The following is a 19210-nucleotide window of genomic DNA, read 5'->3' on the forward strand; positions in this document are numbered from 1 at the left end:
TACATTTATGGCTTTTATTGTATACTATTAAGGATGACACAGATGTCTTTTCAAGTTTTCTTTGACCTCGAAACTTTAAATATAGACATTTATTTTTAGTATATAACAGTTATCAAAGGTTAACTGGTAATAATAGTTTTCATGAAGTATCTTAGAAAGGGGAAAAGTAAGCTCAGCATGATAGTGCACATCCCAACAATCAGGAAGCTGATATAGGAGCAACACAAGTAAGACTGAGCCAGGTGCTGGTAGCTCATACCTATAATCCTAGTTGCTTAGGAGGCTGAGATCCAAGGATTGGGGTTCAAAGCCAGCCTTGGCAGAAAAGTCTCAGTGAGACTTTTAATTAACCACTCAAAAATCGGAGGTGAAGTTGTGGCTCAAAGTGGTAGAGTGCTAGCTGTGAGCAAAAGAAGCTCAGGGGCAGCGTCCAGGCCCTGAGTTCAAGCCCCACGACTGACAGAAAAAAACCAATTCCCCCCCACCCCCCCAAAAAAAAGAAAAAAACAAAAGACAAAACAAGTATTGCTGGCTTAGACTTTTGTGAACAATGCTTCAATAAACATATTTACACAGCTTTCTTTGTGGTATATTAATTTACTCTCTTTTGGATATATTGAACTCAAGGATAGGGTTCTACTACTTTGAACCACAGCTTCACAACTTGCTTTTTAGTGGTTAATTAGAGATGATAATCTCACAGACTTTGCTGCTTGGGCTGGTTTGAACTCTGATCCTCAGATCTCATCATCCTGAGTAGCTAGGAATATAGATGTGAGCCCAGGACCTGGTCTTTTTTTTTTTTTCATGGCTAAGAATGTTGGACATTTCTTCGTATATCTTAGTCATTTGTGTTTCTTGTGAGATCTGACTGTTCAGTTTGCTCACCATTTATTAATTGGATTCTTTGGTCCTTGGCTGTTTAATTTTTTGAGTTCCTTGTATATTCTGGGTTATTAATCCTTTATCTGTTTAATAGCAAAGTTTTTCTCTTATTCCATGGGTTGTCTCTTGGTTCTAGTCCATTTTATCGTCAGTTTTGGCTTATTATCATTAAAATTTTATTAATTTTTAGTTTTGAAATTTGAACACAGGACTTTGTGCGTGTTTGGCAAACATTCTTATACTATGTTACATCCAAAGTCCTGAAGCATTTTTAGTTAGAAGTATATAGAGAATATTTTCTGATTAAATTCTTGTGTCCTTATTTTGTGTGTGTGTGTGTGTGTTGTGGGGATTGAACTCTGGGCCTGGGTGCTGTCCCTCAGCTCTAGGGGAGTGCTCTACCACTTGAGCCACAGCGCCACTTCCAGTTTTTTTTTTTTTTTTGGATCCAGTTGTGGGGCCTGAACTCTGGGCTGGGCGCTGTCCCTCAGCTCTTCAGCTCAAGGCTAATGCTCTACCACTTGAGCCACAGAGCTACTTCCGGCTTTTTTCTTTTTGCTTATGTGGTGCTGAGGAATTGAACCCAGGGCCTCAGGCATGCAAGGCAAGCGCTCTACCACTGAGCCACCTTCCCAGCTCCACTTCCAGTTTTCTGGTAATTTATTGGAGACAGGAGTTTCATGGCTTTTCCTGCCCCAGCTGGCTTTAAGCCACTATCCTCAGATCTCAGTCTCCTGAGTAGCTAGGATTCCCAGCATGAGCCACCAGTGCCCAACTGCCCTTATAATCTTTTTTTTTTTTTTTGGGGTCCAGTTGTGGGGCCTGAACTCTGGGCCTGGGTGCTGTCCCTCAGCTCTTCAGCTCAAGGCTAGCGCTCTACCACTTGAGCCACAGCGCCACTTCCGGCTTTTTTCTTATGTGGTGCTGGGGAATCGAACCCAGGGCCTCATGCATTGCAAGGCAAGCGCTCTACCACTGAGCCACCTTCCCAGCCCTGCCCTTGTAATCTTAAATTACCTTAACCTAAATATCTTACTGACATAGCAAAATTATTTAAATAATAAAAAAAAAAAACAGTGCCAGATAAGCCATTCCTAAAAGCCTTGAAAGACCCAACTTAAGTATTTTAGCCTCTTTGTTGCCTAGCAAGGAAACAGGCCAGTTGCTAGTGGCTCACCCCTGTAATCCAAACTACTCAGGAGGCTGAGATTTGAGGATCATGGTTCGAAGCCAGTCCGGGCAGAAAAGTATCCCTGAGACTCTTTTTATTAACCACTCAGAAACTGAAAGTGGCGTTGTAGTTCAAAAGAGGTAGAGCACTAGTCTTGAGCAGAGAACTCAGGGACAGGGCCCAGACCCAGTAACTGACAAAAACAAACAACAGGCCTTTTGTGGGATTGATTATTGAATTCAAAAAACTAGGGCTGGAATGTGCCAAGCTGGGGACCAAGCTTTAACACATGGACTTTTGTGGGACACTGTGAAGAATACTACCCTAATTATAGTGTCCATCTATGACATACTTAAGTTTCATTATCTTTGCTGTTTGGAATTTTGCTGCAAATGAGGAGGGGAATATGGACACCGTGTGTTTGTGTGTGTGTGTGTGTGTGTTACTAGAGCTTGAACTCCCCTGAGCTTTTTTGCTGAAGGCCAGTGTGTGTGTGTGTGTGTGTGTGTGTGTGTGTGTGTTACTAGAGCTTGAACTCGGGGAATATGGACACCGTGTGTGTGTGTGTGTGTTACTAGAGCTTGAACTCCCCTGAGCTTTTTTGCTGAAGGCCAGTGTGTGTGTGTGTGTGTGTGTGTGTGTGTGTGTGTGTGTGTGTGTGTGTGTGTGTGTGTGTGTGTGTGTGTGTGTGTGTGTGTGTGTGTGTGTGTGTGTGTGTGTGTGTGTGTTACTAGAGCTTGAACTCCCCTGAGCTTTTTTGCTGAAGGCCAGCACTCTACCACTTGAGCCACAGCTCTACTTGTGGCTTTTTTGATGTTTAATTGGAGATAAAAGTCTTTAGGACTTTCCTTCTCGTGCTGCCTCAGTACTATGATCCTCAGATCTCATCCTTCTGAGTAGCTGGAATTATAGGCATGAGCCACTGTTGCCCAGCAACAGATAATAATAGACATGAGCTACTGGCCCCTGGCTAGTAATATGATCTTTTATTTTTATTTTTTTGGGTCAGTTGTGGGGATTGAACTCTGGGCCTGGGTGCTGTTCCTCAGCTCTTCAGCTCAAGGGGAGTGCTCTACCACTTGAGCCATAGTACCACTTCTGGTTTTCTGGTGGTTTATTGGAAGTAAGAGTCTCATGGATTTTTCTGTCTGGACTGGCTTTGAACCGTGATCCTCAGATCTCAGCCTCCTGAGTTGCTGGGATTACAGGTGCGAACCACTGGTGCCTGGCTCCCTCCCTCCCTCCTCCCTCCCTCCCTCCCTTGCGCTTAAGGCTAGCACTCCTACCATTTGAGCACTCCTACCATTTGAGCCACAGCACCACTTCCAGCTTTTTCTACTTATGTGGTGATAAGGAATTGAACCCAGGGCATGGAAGGCAAGCACTCTACCACTGAGCCACCTTCCCAGCCCCCTTTCTGTATATTCTTTAAAAAATTATTCTAGGACCTGATTTGGAAATGAAGATAAATGGTTTAATTGAAAAGGTATGTGACCTGAAATCAAACAACTTGATTTGAATCTTACTTTGGATAAACTATTTTCCTTATTAAGAAAAATAACAAAGTATCTCTTGCTTTGTCTTCCTCCTGGAGATATAAGGAAAAAGCAAACTATTTCTGAGCTTTCATTTTTCCTCATCTTATGAATCTTATGGATCTAGAATTTTCTAGTTTCTTAAGTTTTTTCTTTTCTATTCATTGGTCCTCATAGCAAACACCTCTGCGTTTTCCACAGGCATTTGCAGTGCAAAATGGCTGACCTGAGTCTCGCGGATGCATTAACAGAGCCGCCTCCAGAAATTGAGGAAGAGATAAAGCGGGACTTCATTGCCACCCTAGAGGCTGAGGCCTATGATGATGTTGTGGGGGAAACAGTTGGAAAAAGGGAATATATTCCCCTCATGGATGTTGATGAGAAAACTGGGAAAAAGAAGAAATCAGGCTCAGATACTAGCCAGGCTGAAGGTCAGTACATAAGCCTAATTGGATATATGTGGGTTTGTTTTGTTTTGTTCTGTTCTTTTTTTTTTTGCCAGTCGTGGGGCTTGAACTCAGGGCCTGGGCACCATCCCTGAGATGCTTTTTCTCAAGGCTACCACCCTACCATTTGAACCTCAGTGCCACTTCTGGCCTTTTCTGTGTATGTGGTACTAAGGAATCGAACCCAGGGCTCCATGCATGGAAGGCAAGCACTCGACCACTAAGCCACATTTCTAGCCCTGGATGTATGTATTTAGAGTGTAAATTTGGTATTACACATTGTGTCACAATTTTAGAAATGTTAAGGAAACCGAGCTTTTTAGTATAGACTAGTAAAACTCTGTTTAATTAAATTTCTCTGTTATAATCCAAGAAAGGAGACTCATTACCCTTTACTGTATGACTGTGAGGCTATAACATCCCCTCTTATACCTCGGTCATTTCTAGATGATCTAATAAAATGTAGACTTACTGTAATACATTGTCAGACTTAACTTTTGCACTGAGAAAGGCCTTTTTTTTTGGGTTGGTCCTGGGGCTTGAACTCTGGGCCTGGGAGCTGTCCCTCAGCTCTTTAGCTCAAGGCTAGTACTCTACCACTCTAGCCATAGCACCACTTTCAGATTTCTGGTGGTCCCTTGGAAATAAGAGTCTCATGGACTTTCCCGCGTGGGCTGATTTTAAGCTGTGATCCTCAGGTATCAGCCTCCTGAGTAGCTAGGATTACAGGTGTTAGCCACCAGGGCCTGCTACAATTCCTCTTTCAAACCAGAAAACATCTATTTCCCCAAGACAGCTTATTTTTTGCTTTTTTTTTTTTACAGTGTGAAATGGTATTTCAAGCTCATAATGTATAATGTACATGTTGTGGGTGTTTGTTGTTAGTAGATTTGTCATTGTTGTAAGTCTTTTCTGTGTGTATTATTTAGTTAATTTTTTTTCTTCAGAAACAGACAAGACCTTTCTCTTCAGCTCTTTTTTTTTTTTTTTGGTCTGTTGTGCGGCCTGAACTCTGGGCCTGGGTGCTGTCCCTGAGTTCTTCATCTCAAGGCTAGCGCTCTACCACTTGAGCCACAGCACCACTTCCAGCTTTTTCTGCTTATGTGGTGCTGAGGAATTGATTATTATGCATGCAAGGCAAGCACTCTACCACTGAACCACCTTCCCAGCCCCCAAGTATAATTCTTCTTCTTATTTTTTTGCTAGTCCTAGGGCTTGAACTCAGGGCCTGGACTCTGTCCCTGAGCCTCTCCGTGCTCAAGGCTAGTGCTTTCTACCACTAGAGCCACAGCACCACTTCCATTTTTTCTATTTATGTAGTACTGAGGAATGGAACCCAGAGCTTCATGCATGCCAGCACTTTACCACTAAGTCACTTTCCTAGCAATCAAAGTATAAGTCTTTTTTTTTTTTTTGTCGCTCGTGGGGCTTGAACTCTGGGCCTGAGCACTGTCCCTCAGCTCTTCATCTCAAGGCTAGCGCTCTACTACTTTAGGCACAGCGCCACTTCTGCTTTTCTGGTGGTTTATTGGAGATAAGAGTCTCACAGACTTTCCTGCCCAGGCTGGCTTTGAACCTCGATGCTCAGATCTTAGCCTCCTGAGTAGCTAGGATTATAGGCATGAGCCACCAGTGCCGGCTTCAAAGTTTAAGTCTTAAGCACACACAGAATCAGGACTCTATGGGGATGAGACCCACCCCCCAAAAATATAATATATATAAAATATAAATATATATTCAGCTATGTCTTTATACATATTATATATATTTTAATGGTTATTAATAGTTGTACAAATAGGTTATAATTCTGTAAGTCAGTTATGAGTGCAGTGCTTCTTTGTCAATGTCACCTCTCCCTTTAAATATGTTTTAACAGGCCTTACAGATGACTTACATGCACATATGAGGTTGACAAACATTAATCGAGATGAAGGGGCTTAAGTAATGAGGATAACTAAGATACACAGCAGAATTTCTTTGTTCAACTGATTGAGCCCTTTCAAGGCACTTTGCAAACAACCAAATTGACCACTAGTGGGCGGTGTGTGCATGTGCCTGACAATACTGAAGAGACTTAAAACTGAAGGTTGAGACTGCTTTTGTCTAGAGAGTTCTGTCTCTCTTCCTCATAGCACACATGCCTCTTAGCTTTTTGCTACTTCCCTTCTTTGCTGGGTTGATTTTCCAGGTGTGGGAACCTGAAATCTCTTGACAAGGAAGAATTTAAAAAGTAATTTTGAATAGCCTTAAGAGGAAGAATTTAAAAAGTAATTTTGAATAGCCTTATGTCTCAGGGGAGAGTGTTACTTTTTTTTTTTTTTAAATGTGGAATTTTGGCTGGGCGCTAGTGGCTCATGCCTATAATCCTAGCTACTTAGGAGGCTGAGATCCAAGAATCCTAGTTCAAAGCCAGCCCAAGCAGGAAAGGCTGTGAGACTCTTACCTACCAGAAAACAAGGTGGCTCAAAATGGTTGAATGCTTGCCTTGAGCAAAAGAGCTCAGGGAGCATACCCAGGCCTGGAGTTCAAGTCCCATGAGCAACCCGCCCTCCCTCCCCCCCCCCAAAAAAAGATATTTTCAGTACTATGTGTTTTTCTTTCTTTTTTCTTTTTTTTTTTGGGGGGGGGGGGTCCAGTCATGGGGCCTGAACTCTGGGCCTGGGTGCTGTCCCTCAGCTCTTCAGCTCACGGCTAGCGCTCTACCACTTGAGCCACAGGACCACTTCTGGCTTTTTTTCTTTTTGCTTACGTGGTGCTGAGGAATCGAACCCAGGGTCTCAGGCATGCAAGGCAAGCGCTCTACCACTGAGCCACCTCCCCAGTCCCATGCTATGTGTTTTTCTGAGAAAGTTTTAATATGTGAAATAAGGTTCTCTGGGAAGTCATTGACAAAAGGGAGTATTACATCTTTTGAGTTAGGATTTACCCAATAATCTAGAATGTTCCAGTAACTGGAATTTAACAAATTTTATCTGGAAGATAAGTTGGCAAACCTCTTATCTGCTCTGAAATCTTATGTTTTGTTGTTATTGGGCTCGTCCTCAGGCTTGAACTTGGAACTAAGTTTTTTTTTTTTCTGTTGTAGGGCTTGAACTCTGGGCCTGAGCGCTGTCCCTCAGCTCTTCAGCTCAAGGCTAGTGCTCTACCACTTGAGACACAGCACCACTTCCAGTTTTCTGGTGGTTTATTGGAGATAAGAGTCTCACAGACTTTCCTGCCTGGGCTGGCTTTGAAGCACAATCCTCAGATCTGAGCCCTCCTCAGTAGCTAGGATGAGTGGCATGAGCCACTGGCAGGCCTGGCTACTAAGTTTTTCTCTGCAAGGATAGCACTTGAGCCACAGCTCCACTTTTGGCATTTTTGGTAGTTTTAGTAGAGATATGAGTCTCACAGATTTCACCTGTTCATGCTGGCTTAGAACCTCGATCCTCAGATCTCAGCCTCCCAAACTAGCTAGGATTAAAGATGTAAGCTACCAGCACCTGGCTCTAGATTTTCACTCTAATTATGAAAAACATCCTTTGACAGTGATTCATTGGGAACTATTTGTTTAGCAGGCTGGTAGAGAGGTAGGCAGATTGTCTAAATGTTAGATGTAGTCAGAGCTTCTCAGAAAAGGTTGTACATCTCCAAATTGGCTTATATATATTGGCAGAATTGCAAATCATATTTCATCAAGATTCCTTTTTGGTATAATTCAGCAACTGATTCTGACAAGAAAAGCATAGAATAAGGCAATTTTCAATGTCTTGGGTTCGATCCCCAGTACCAGAAAAGAAACGAAAGTAAATTAATAAATTAAAAAAAAAAAAAGACCCAAATTGGCTGGGTGCCTGTGGCTCATGCCTGTAATCCTAGCCACTGTGGGGGAAAAGATCTGAGGATCATGGTTTGAAGCTGGCCCAGGCAGGAAACATTTTTTTTGTTTTTTTGGTCCAGTCGTGGGGCTTGAACTCTGGGCCTGAGCGCTGTCCCTCAGCTCTTCAGCTCAAGGCTAGCGCTCTACCACTTGAGCCACAGCGCCACTTCTGGCTTTTTTCTTTTTGCTTATGTGGTGCTGAGGAATCGAACCCAGGGCCTTGAGCATGCAAGGCAAGCGCTCTACCACTGAGCCACCTTCCCAGCCCAAGGAAACATTTTTATCTCCAAGTAACCACCACAAGCTAGAAATGGAGGTATGGCTCAAGGTGTTAGAGCACTAGCCTTGAATATTAAAGTTCAAGGACAGCACCCAGTCCCTGAGTTCAAGCCCCAGGATTGGGGCATGGTGGTGGTGGGGACCCAAGTTAGAGGACTTATTTGCCTTAGTATAATATAAATAATTAAGATAGTGTGGTATTGGCTAAATAGCTAGAAAAGCTAAAGAACAGAATAGAAAACCCAGAAATAGACATACTTATAATTGATTTTCCACACCATCGAATATTTGCATAAGCAGTTCAGTATAATCTTTTCAATCAATACTGTTAAATGTTTGGAAATCCCTGTACAGAAATACAAACTAAGACCTTCCATATGCAAAGCCTAACCCCAGATATGTTACAGTGGTACTTAACAGACCAACCATAGTGCAGTGAGAATGAATAATTCAGTTCTATTTCTCATTTATCTTTTATTGAAGTTTTAACTATTGAATAGTTTTTATGTATTTTAAGCTAACTTAGTGAAGAATAGCCAAAATTCTACTAGCAAAATGGTAGTTGGCTCCAGTTTTCATTTTCCTATTCCTTTCAGTGGGTAAATTTTTTTTTTTCTTCCTGTTCTGGGCCTTGAACTAGGGCCTGGGCACTGTCCCTGAGCTTCTTTCGCTCAAGTTTAGAACTCTACCACTTGAGCCACAGCACTACTTCTAGCCTTTTCTGTTTATGTGGTACTGAGGAATGGAACCCAGGGCTTTGTGCATGGAAGGCAAGCACTCTACCACTAAGCCACATTCCAGCCTGGTAATTTATTTTTTGTAATTGTTGCAGGTACTTCAGCTTCCAAACCAACAGTTCTAGCCAATGGTGATCATGGAATAGAAGAGATAAATACTACAGGTAAGTGGTTCCCTGGAACCCCCAAATATATAAATGAAACATTCACAATTAAACACCTTGATAGCTCTTTTGAGGAGGATTGTTAATGGAAGCATTTAAGTTTTTCTAAGGACATTGTTGTTTTTGTTGAAGGTATGTAGACCCCCAGAGTGTCTGCCACAAATCTTTTTGCTTTTGGTTCTGGTTCTAAGGCTTAAACTCTGAGCCTCATGCTCTTGCTCCCCCCCCACCCCCCCCACCCCAAGATAGATGCTCTACCACTTGAGCCATATCTCCACTTCTGGCATTTTGGTGGTTAATTGGAGTTTAGAGTGTCACTGCCTTTTCTGCCTGAGCTGACTTCAAACTGAGATCCTCATATCTCAGCCTCCTGAGTAGTAGGATTACAGGCATGAATTGCTGACACTTGACTAACTGCCATACTTCCTTTTACAGTGCCAAAGGAAGAATAAATTTCTTTGATATCCCTTGAATGTTTATTAGAGTTGCATTTCACAAGAACTGAATCTACATCAAAAGTACTCTTTATAGATGCATCCTATTGTTACACAGAAAACATTTGGCCTCTACAACTCCTTAAAGCTAAAGCAAGTTGCAACCCCGAATGTACTCTACACTACACTAAGTGTACTTTCCAAAGCCCAATATTAGGAAACGTGTGAGCAATGCTTTACAAGTGCTTTCCTTTGTATTTTGCTCTCAGTCTGTTCTTTTATCTTTCCCTTAACTTTTGGCTTTGAAATTTGTCTCTTAACTCTTAGCCTATTATTATTACTACGTTGATAGTCCTTTTGTACTGAGTTCCTGTGAGTTCCCTCATAACCAGCTAACTAACCACCTGCTCCAAGGTCTTTGTAGTGAGCAAAAGCCAGATCAGGAATCTGCCCAAGGGGAATGTCTTATATAAATCTTTTCTTTAGGGAGCATGTGTGAGAGCCATGTGTTGTCTTTTTATAAATAGCTGCACTTCATTTGCAGTTGTGATCAGGCTGACACTGTTGACCCAAATGAGCTGGCTTTGGCTGCTCAAGCACATGCGCTCTCAGCTCAGTGTGCTTTTTACTCTGGGGTATAATATTTGATTCAGATGATTCCAGTGGAAGCCAGCAGAAGACACTTTATGTTTCAATTCTTACACAAATACTTAAGCCATGAAAGGTCTTTCTTGAACCACCACAAGATTGCTGAGTTCTTTGTTTGAACTCAGTGCCTGGGCACTGTCCCTGAGCTTCTTTTGCTTAAGGCTTGCATTCTTCCACTTGAGCCCCACACCACCACTTCCGGCCTTTTCTGTTTATATTGTGGTACTGAGGAATTGAACCCAGGGTTTCATGCTTGCTAGGCAAGCACTCTAGCACTGGGCTACATTCCCAGCTCCGATTTTTGAAGGTGTTTTGAAGGCATCCTAAAAGCCTCCTATTAGCAATAGCAGTTATTCAGGGATCTACTCCTTATTCGGCGACCTTAAGAAATGTGGTAGCTGGGTGCTGGTGGCTCACGCCTGTAATCCCAGCTACTCAGGAGGCTGAGATCTGAGGATCGCGGTTCAAAGCCAGCCCAGGCAGGAAAGACCATGAGACTCCTATCTCCAATAAACCACTAGAAAAACTGGAAGTGGTGCAGTGGCTCAAGTGGTAGAGCACTAGCCTTGAGCTGAAGAGCTGAGGGACAGTGCCCAGACCCAGAGTTCAAGCCCCACAACTGACCCCCCTCTCCCCCCAAAAAAAAGTGGTATATATTTTTGTACCTCAGAGGAATTGATTCTTGATTCTATTGGTTGTGAATGTTAACTTTACCTAGAACTTATAAATCATATACCCTTTACTTTAAAGAGTAGAGACAATTGGAAATGCCTGTATATCTTCCTTTAAAAGTTCTTGGCTAATCATAATCAGATACAATACTGTTTCTACCACTGCTTTGAAAGCAAAGTCATCTGCATGATTTGCAAATATTCCAATGATGGAAAAAGCAGCAGCTCAAATAACAAACTTTAAAAAAAAAAATAGATTCCACTTTCTTTAGCTAAGGGGCAGAAAGGCTGGAGGGGGATCTATTTGATTAACTAGAATGGAAGCCATTGTGGCCCAGGAAGGAAGCAACTACCGAAACTAGGCTAGGGTTCTTCCCTAGCCAGATGCCAAATTTAACTGTAAGTGACTTAATGCAGCTATCTCAAATCTTAATAATACTGGGAAGAAAGTGGGTATAAAAGTTTGCAGTGTGGCTGGGCGCTGGTGGCTCACACCTGTAATCCTAGCTACTCAGGAGGCTGAGATCTGAGGATCCTGGTTCAAAGCCAGCCTGGGCAGGAAAATCTGTGAGATTCTTATTCTCCAATGAACCACCAGCAAACTAGAAGTGGTGCTGTGGCTCAAGTGGTAGAGCACTACCCTTGAGCTGAAGAGCTGAGGGACAGCGCCCAGGCCCAGAGTTAAGACCCCACAGCCAAAAAAATAAAAAATAAAATAAAGACCTACCTAGGGATATTAGGAGAGCAGGTTTTTTGTTTTTGTGTCGTTGTTGTAGGCTATTTCTCTATCCTTTGGGATAATACAGTTTTCACATCTGACTTATTTGGGTTCTGAGTTTGACCTTTTTGTACGCTGTCTTAAAGCAGATAGTTTACTGGGAACTGCAAGTTTCATTGGAGGAGGGAGGAAGTAGGGTGGGGGGTGAAGGGTGCATGTGTTGTGAGCATGGTGTGAGTTTGATTCTGACTTGACCATCACTGAGTATCTGGTTGGGAATTTCCCATTTCAGTCCTAAAGAGCTCCACTTGAGAAGAGACTATTAGGGGTTTATGAGCATCTTTGCGATGTTGAACGTTTGCTATTTACTAATGACCTGTGCTTTCCCGCCCTTTCCTTTCCCCTTCCTCCTCCTTCCTCCCTTTTCTATTTTTCTTCTCCTAGAAGCCTAGCGTGTGTCTCAACCCTGGGGCTGCTGCACCACCAGACCAGTGGTTTTTCCTAAGCACCGTTACACTTCTAAAACCTTCAGCATTTTGCAGCTTTGCTTTTCCTTCCTCGACACGATGTAGAAGAAGCTGAGGGTAGTTCCTTCGGTGCCTATTTCTCCTGATGCCTGAGCAAAAGCAGCCTGCTTCTTATGTTCTGCAGGGCTTGATGGGACCTCCTCTCCCTTTGTGAGCACAACGTGCAAAGATGAATTCTTTTAATTCTACTTTGTTTTTTTTTTTCTTTTCTTTTTTTGGTAAAAGTCATCTAATGTCTTGATTGTTCTTTTAAAATCCATCCTATCATTTAATTCATGAGGTCTCATATTTTTTTTTCTTTTCTTTAAATATTTTCAGTTGGTCAGTTGGCCTTTTTTTTTTTTTTCTTCGCTTGGGACATCCAGTGTGAATCAGAATATTTTAATGTCCAATCAGAACACGTGCTTTCAGAAGGGGTTGAGGCCACTAGAACTGCAGTATTCGTCCCTTTCCTGTCCCTACCCCTTTTCCTCGATGAGCTTGCTTCTAGCGAAAGTTACTCTTAACTACCTGTTTCTCTCTCTCTCAACTAAAACTCTGTATGCTAGCTACTTCAATTTGAAGTTTTCTCATTCAACTTCAGAAGAGTTTTTCTTCAAATGTAATCTTTCCTTTTTAAATTTGCAAGTTGGGCCAAGATTGTTTTTTGATAAAGTTATTGTCTCTCTAGGCATATAGACTTCTTAAAACTCAGCAACTCAATTATTGTGTATTGATTTCTGTAGCTGAAGTTGCTTTGAAACATTATCACAAACTATCACAAAGAATTGAGGAGTTAAGAAAGTAAGTTATGTTTCTGAATCCTGTGTTGTTAGATCAGGATGTCAATAAGAGTAAAAGGCAGCCTGTAGCAATAGAGCTAAACTAAATTGCAACGTATTTAAGAACTGCAGCAAATGAGCAGGTTTCTGAAGACTTTTATTTGGAATGGGAGAACTGTGCCCGGAATTGAATACAGAGTCTCCTGGGCATAGTAGCCAAATACTCTGCCTCTTGAGCTCTACCCTCAGCTTCCTTGGAGATGTTTTGTTATAATGTCCAGGCTGGCCTTGAACTTCAGGGCTCCAGCAATCCTCTTTCTTCAGCTAAGTAGCTGGGACTACAGGCATGCTCCACCATGCCCAGCTTCTAATAAAATTGTCTGATTGGGACTTAAACTCTCTTCAGAATGAGTACCTTTTTGGTTTCTAGAAGTGTTTTCTTGGAAGCATTTCGGTGGAATTGGTAGGACACACACAGGCTGTGTGTGAAGATCCTTATCTTAGCATTACATTTACATACTCTGAGGACTGTCCCAATTGTACTCTCTTCATCTCATTTTTCATTTTTCCAAACTAATGAATACCAAAAAAACCTAAAGCTATTAGGATAAATACTGGGGAACCTTCATAATAGTAAGCTTTGATCCGGTTTCTAGAAATATGATATAAATCATAGACCATATTTTCAAATCTTACAGGAATTCTTATTTAAAATGTAGAATATCAACCATTCTTTTAGATTTTTTTATCCTCTTATTGATGATGCAGAATTTCTAACCCCCAAAAGTATTGTTTCAGAATAAAAGAAATAATTGACACTGTTCTGAGGGAGGTCATACTACATGTTGGTTTTGGTCTTTCATTTGAAAGTCACTTTTAAGAACTGGAGTGTTACACCTTGTAATCCCAGCACTCAGAGGCAGATGGAGGTGAATTGTGGGTCTGATTCCAGTGGGTTACATACTGAGTTCAAGGCTAGCCTGAGCTACACAGCAAGACCATCTCAAAAAAAAAAAAAAAAAAACCACAAAAAAACAAAACCAAAGTAACAGCAAAACAACTATGTTTCAGAATATTATGAAAATTCAAAGTCCCTGCAGTAACACTGAATTTAGGAAACACTCCATTTTCTGCAGGATCTGGAGACAGATTTTATTTTATTTTTGATTTTTAGTCCCCCCCCCCCCCCCCCCCCCCCCCGCCACCCCAGGGCTTGAACTCAGGGCCTGAGCACTGTCCCTGAGCTTCTTTTGCTTAAGGTTGGCATTCTACCACTTGAGTTACAGCACCATATCCAGCTATTTCTGTTTTTGTGGTGCTGAGGAATCGAACCCAGGGCTTTGTGCATGCAAGGCAGGCACTCTATCACTAAGCCACCTTCCCAGCCTACTCTTAAGAAATTGGATGTGGCATTTATTGCTTCAGTCCTGTCTCTATAGCTTGTTGAGGTGGCAGGTAGTGGAGAAGCTTGAGTACAAGTCTGTGTTTCATACATTCATGTTTCATGATTGACATTGATTTAGTCCATTTGTTTCCATTTGGTTATTTTTAATTTGAAATTTGTTTTTTTTTTCAATGTATTTTCCTTATGAATTTATGGAATAGAAGTTTTCTACTAAAAGCCAGCTAAAATTTGTTAGATCCATCTGTCTCACTTGGACGTTAAATGTTGAAAGAAATACTGTAATGTTTTATATATAGCTTCTTATGAAATCTCCAGAAGCATTAAAAAAAAAATTGCTGTATTGGCTCAGGCACTGGTGGCTCCCGCCTATAATAATCCTATAATCAGAACGTTGAGATCTAAGGATTATGGTCTGAAGCCAGCCTGGACTGGAAAGTCTGTGAGATGCTTATCTCCAATAAACTACTCAGAAAAAAAAGTTAGAGATGAAGCTGTGGCTCTTGAGCATCAAAGCTCAGGGACAAGCCGGGCGCTGGTGGCTCACGCCTGTAATCCTAGCTACTCAGGAGGCTGAGATCTGAGGATCGTGGTTCAAAGCCAGCCCGGGCAGGAGAGACCGTGAGACTCCTATCTCCAATAAACCACCACAAAACCGGAAGTGGCGCTGTAGCTCAAGTGGTAGAGCGCTCGCCTTGAGCTGAAGAGCTGAGGGACAGCGCCCAGGCCCAGAGTTCAAGCCCCATGACAGACAAAAAAAAAAAAAAAAAAAGAAAGCTCAGGGACAGTGATCAGACCTCAAGTTCAAGCCCCAGGACTGGCACCAAAAAAAAAAAAAATAAATACTATAGTTCCATGATGATCACACTAGTAAGGCAACCTGACTAGACGGTGACTCTGTTCAAATGTGCTAATTTTCATGTTGCGCCTTCTCCCTTTTTAAAGTTCTTTTTGGCCCAATGTGAAGATGAACTTTGTTTTGAAAAATATTTTTATAACTTCATTCATATACCTGAGTTTGTATTTTTGTGACTTTTGACTTTGACAGTTTGTATATTGGGGCATTTTACTGTGATCATTGTGCTAAATAAATTACACTAATAAACATCTTACATTAACACCTGACAAACTGGATGTTGGTTTGTAATTAATTATTGTAATTGTAATCATTGTAATTGATAAGGAAGTATAATGTGATTAAAACAGTCTTAATCATAGGTAATAAACTTTTGAGGTTTGTGTCTAACAACTAATTCTACTCATAATAATTGTACAATTGTATGGGCTTTTTACATCTAGGTTTTTTTTGTTGTTGTTTGGTTTTTGTTTTTTTGTCAGCTGGGGAGCTGGAAGTCAGGGCCTGGTTGTTGTCCTTGAGCCTTTTTGTGCTCAAGTCTAGCACTGGAATCACTTGAGCCACAGCACCACTTCCGGTTTTTGAGTGGTTCATTGGAGATAAGAGTCCCATGGGGACTTTTCTGCCCTGGCCAGCTTAGAACTGCAATCCTCAGATCTCAGCCTCTTGAGTAGGTAGGATTACAGGCGTGAGCCACCAGTGCCTGGCATCTAGGTTGCTTTTTAAATTCCAAGTGGAAATTCTCTTTCATCCTGAATCTGTAAACTAGGAAACTGAAATAACTGTTGATATTTGTTAGCAAAGACAGTTGTCAGAATGTCAAAAAGATCTTTCAAAAGGCGTTTAGTTTCATGGCAATTGTTTTTAAGATATTCTCTAATATCTGCCTTTATATTTAAGGCAATTAAATATAACTGGTCCAATTAAAATTCATAGCCACTGTGTTCCTAAAGTGCCTTTTGATTCATTAAATGAAATTTGTGACATTTATTAACATTTAATTTTATAAGGTTAGTATTTGGTAGTCTAGTATTCTGATGCTATATATATATATGTTGGGAAGAATTCCATAGGATGACCAGTTCCCTAGCGATTCTGAGTTAGTGGGTTTTTTTTGTTCTTCTTTTTGGTTGTGGGGCTTGAACTCTGCGCCTGGGCGCTGCCCCTGAGCTGTGTCAGCTCAAGGCTAGCGCTCTACCACTTAAGCACTTAAGCCACAGCACCAATTCCGGCCTTTTCTGCTTATGTGGTATTCAGGAATCGAATCCAGAGCCTCATGCATGCAAGGCAAGCACTCTAGCACCTCCACCCTCCCTTCTTTTTTTTTTTTTTGGTCGGTTGTGGGGCTTGAACTCTGGGCCTGAGTGCTATCCCTCAGCTCTTCAGCTCAAGGCGAGCGCTCTACCACTTGAGCTACAGCGCCACTTCCGGTTTTCTGGTGGTTTATTGGAGATAGGAGTCTCACGGTCTCTCCTGCCCGGGCTGGCTTTGAACCGCGATCCTCAGATCTCAGCCTCCTGAGTAGCTAGGATTACAGGCTTGAGCCACCAGCGCCCGGCCCTCCCTTCTTTTTTTATAGTAGATCACTGTGCACATTGCAATATCTTGACTGAATTATGACATGGTTAAAGAGCCAGGTCCAGATATAGTGGTTCATACCTGTAATCCCAGCACTTGAGCGTCCAAAGCAGAAGAATATGAATTCAAACGCCAGCCTTGCTACTTAATGAGACTTGTCTCAAAAAGAAAGCAAAGTCAATGTAATGTTCTAATGTTTGTTTTTATTAAGAAAATCCAATACTCTTAAGATTTGAAGCTTAAATACTATGAAGTATCACTCCCAATTGTGACTAACTTGTAATGGTAGGTACTCTAGCGTCAAAGCTACTGGTGGATGGGGGCAAATCTTAGATTTTGTTTGTAAGACAGAGTCTCGTAGTACAGCCATGGCTGGCCTCAACCTCATGATCCTCCTGCCTCAGCCTCCTGAGGGTGGGGATTATAGATACGTATCACCATGCCTGGGTAGTGTATTTGCTCTTGATGAGGGATGAAACCTGACCGAATTTAGATTTGTTGACTTGACAATTTGAGGCTAGGAGGTTAGAAAATTTTCTAGGTAAAGGCACAAGATGGAGTGGGCCTGCACAGGATGTTATGTATAAAACTGAATTATCGTTGATTTTGTATTCCATTACAGTGAAGGTTTAACAACACTTAGATACAAATTACTGGTAGACAAAATCTCTGTGCTACTGTGGTCAGTGACTGTTTAGTAGATACCATGTACAATGTACTCCACAAATCGTACTGGTATTAGTTGCTTCCATTGAGACAGACTGCTTAGGTTATTGTTATTAATGTTCTCAATGTGATATGATGTCAATCTCTACAATTGTCAGCCATGAAACAATAAAACTGCCGAGGTAGAAGGTCATGACACAAACTATTCTGTGCTTTCATGGTCTATCTCTTGCATCATCAGATAGCATACAAAGAATTTAACATTAGAAATATTTGATTAGTTGGTTGTTTCTTTTTTTTGGTCAGTCCTGGGGTGTGATCTCTTGGCTTGAGCGCTGTCCCTCAGCTCTTCAGCTCAAGGCCAGTGCTCTACAACTTGAGCCACAGAGGTACTTCCTGTTTTCTGGTGGTTCATTGGAGATAAGAGTCATGGACTTTCCTGCCCGGGCTGGCTTTGAACCATGACTCTCAGATCTCAACCTCCTGAGTTGCTAGTATTACAGGCATGAGCCACCAGTGCCCCGCCAAATTTTCTTTTGACAAAAAACCAGTAGAAATCCCAACAAACAGAGGAGAAACTATGAATTAGAGATGTGATTGCTAATCTAGTTTCATAATACCAGCCTTAAATCCTTCCAGGTATCTGGAAGAAAGATATAGGGAGAGATGTGAGACTGTTGTGACCCCATTTTTGCTCTGAGATGATACGTAGGCACTACAAAGAAAACCACTGAGACTAGAGATGAGAACAAAGCCTTGGTAAAGGAGTAGCAGAATGGGTGCCCAGAATTCTGTGTTGGAGTGGGCCTTAGAAATGAACTTGGGGATTTCTTGTTGGCTTCCAAGTCTTTTTTTTTTTTTTTTTAAACTAGTCCTGGGGCTTGAACTCAGGGCCTTGGCGACTGTTCCTTAGCTTCTTTTGCTCAAGGCTAACACTCCACCACTTGAGCCACAGTGCCACTTCTTGCTTTTTCTGTGTATGTGGTACTGAGGAATCGATCCCAGGGCTTCATTGCAAGTACGTATTCTACCACTAAGCCACATTTCCAGCCCTTCCAAGTCTTTTTGTTATTATAAAGGTGATGTACAGAGGGGTTGCTGCTGTTTTATAAATCTGGACAAGTCCTTTTTTTAAATCTTTTCAATTTGGTGTGTGTGCACGCGTGTGCAGGAACTGGAGCATGATTTTGTGCGGAGGACTACATTGAAGGCTGATAGAGCTTCTTGACTGGTCCAGCCAAAAATGTCAAATCTTAAGATAGTAAGTCTTTACTGTGATGTGTCGACATTAGAAGTCATAAAATCTCAAACATAAAATATCACATTGATGTGCTTAGAGATTAGAATTGGTATGCTACTGATGTACCAACACCTTAATGACTTAAAAAAGTTTGTTGATAGTTTTCCAATAAAAACATAAATTTCCCTTTGAAATAATTTGCATGTACTATGGAGAAGAAGTTAACTCTTTATACGTGCATAGAATGTACTTTGATCAACTCCACCCTTATTTTGTTGCTGCTGTTTGACGCCAGCTCTTATGTAGTCTAGGTTGGGCTCAGTCTCGCCATTCCTCCCTCCTCTGACCCCAGTGCTGGCATTCCAGGCTTGAACCCAACCATACCCAGAAGCAGCTTTAGCTTAGCAAATCATTTAATTACACTATGAACTATTTGTTTTCCATTTCAGTTGGATTTTTGTTGTTGGTGAATAAGACAAAATAGCTTCTTTCTAAGGGTCCATAATTAGGAATGGTTGGTATACAACAGACTGAAATCAACAGGCCTTGGTAAGGATATAGAAAGATTAGACATTTTGAGCACTCTTGGTAGCAATATAAAATGATACAGCCACTGGGGGAAATGGTATGATG

The 19210-nt window shown here is 41.6% G+C and overlaps 1 protein-coding gene across 1 annotated transcript in view; it reads left to right on the plus strand.

Moving 5' to 3' along the window:
- The window catches only part of Map4 (microtubule associated protein 4), a 110283-nt gene that overhangs the window by 27798 nt on the left and 63275 nt on the right, over nt 1-19210 (plus strand). Inside the window, exons 2-3 of the mRNA XM_042665989.1 lie at nt 3793-4022; nt 9008-9076. Coding sequence (XP_042521923.1) covers nt 3809-4022; nt 9008-9076 — 283 coding nt within the window. The 5' untranslated portion in view covers nt 3793-3808. The remainder of the gene's footprint in view (nt 1-3792; nt 4023-9007; nt 9077-19210) is intronic.

This window comes from Dipodomys spectabilis, unplaced genomic scaffold, assembly GCF_019054845.1.
Source record: "Dipodomys spectabilis isolate Male_0828 unplaced genomic scaffold, ASM1905484v1 ptg000360l, whole genome shotgun sequence".
NCBI lineage: Eukaryota > Metazoa > Chordata > Mammalia > Rodentia > Heteromyidae > Dipodomys > Dipodomys spectabilis.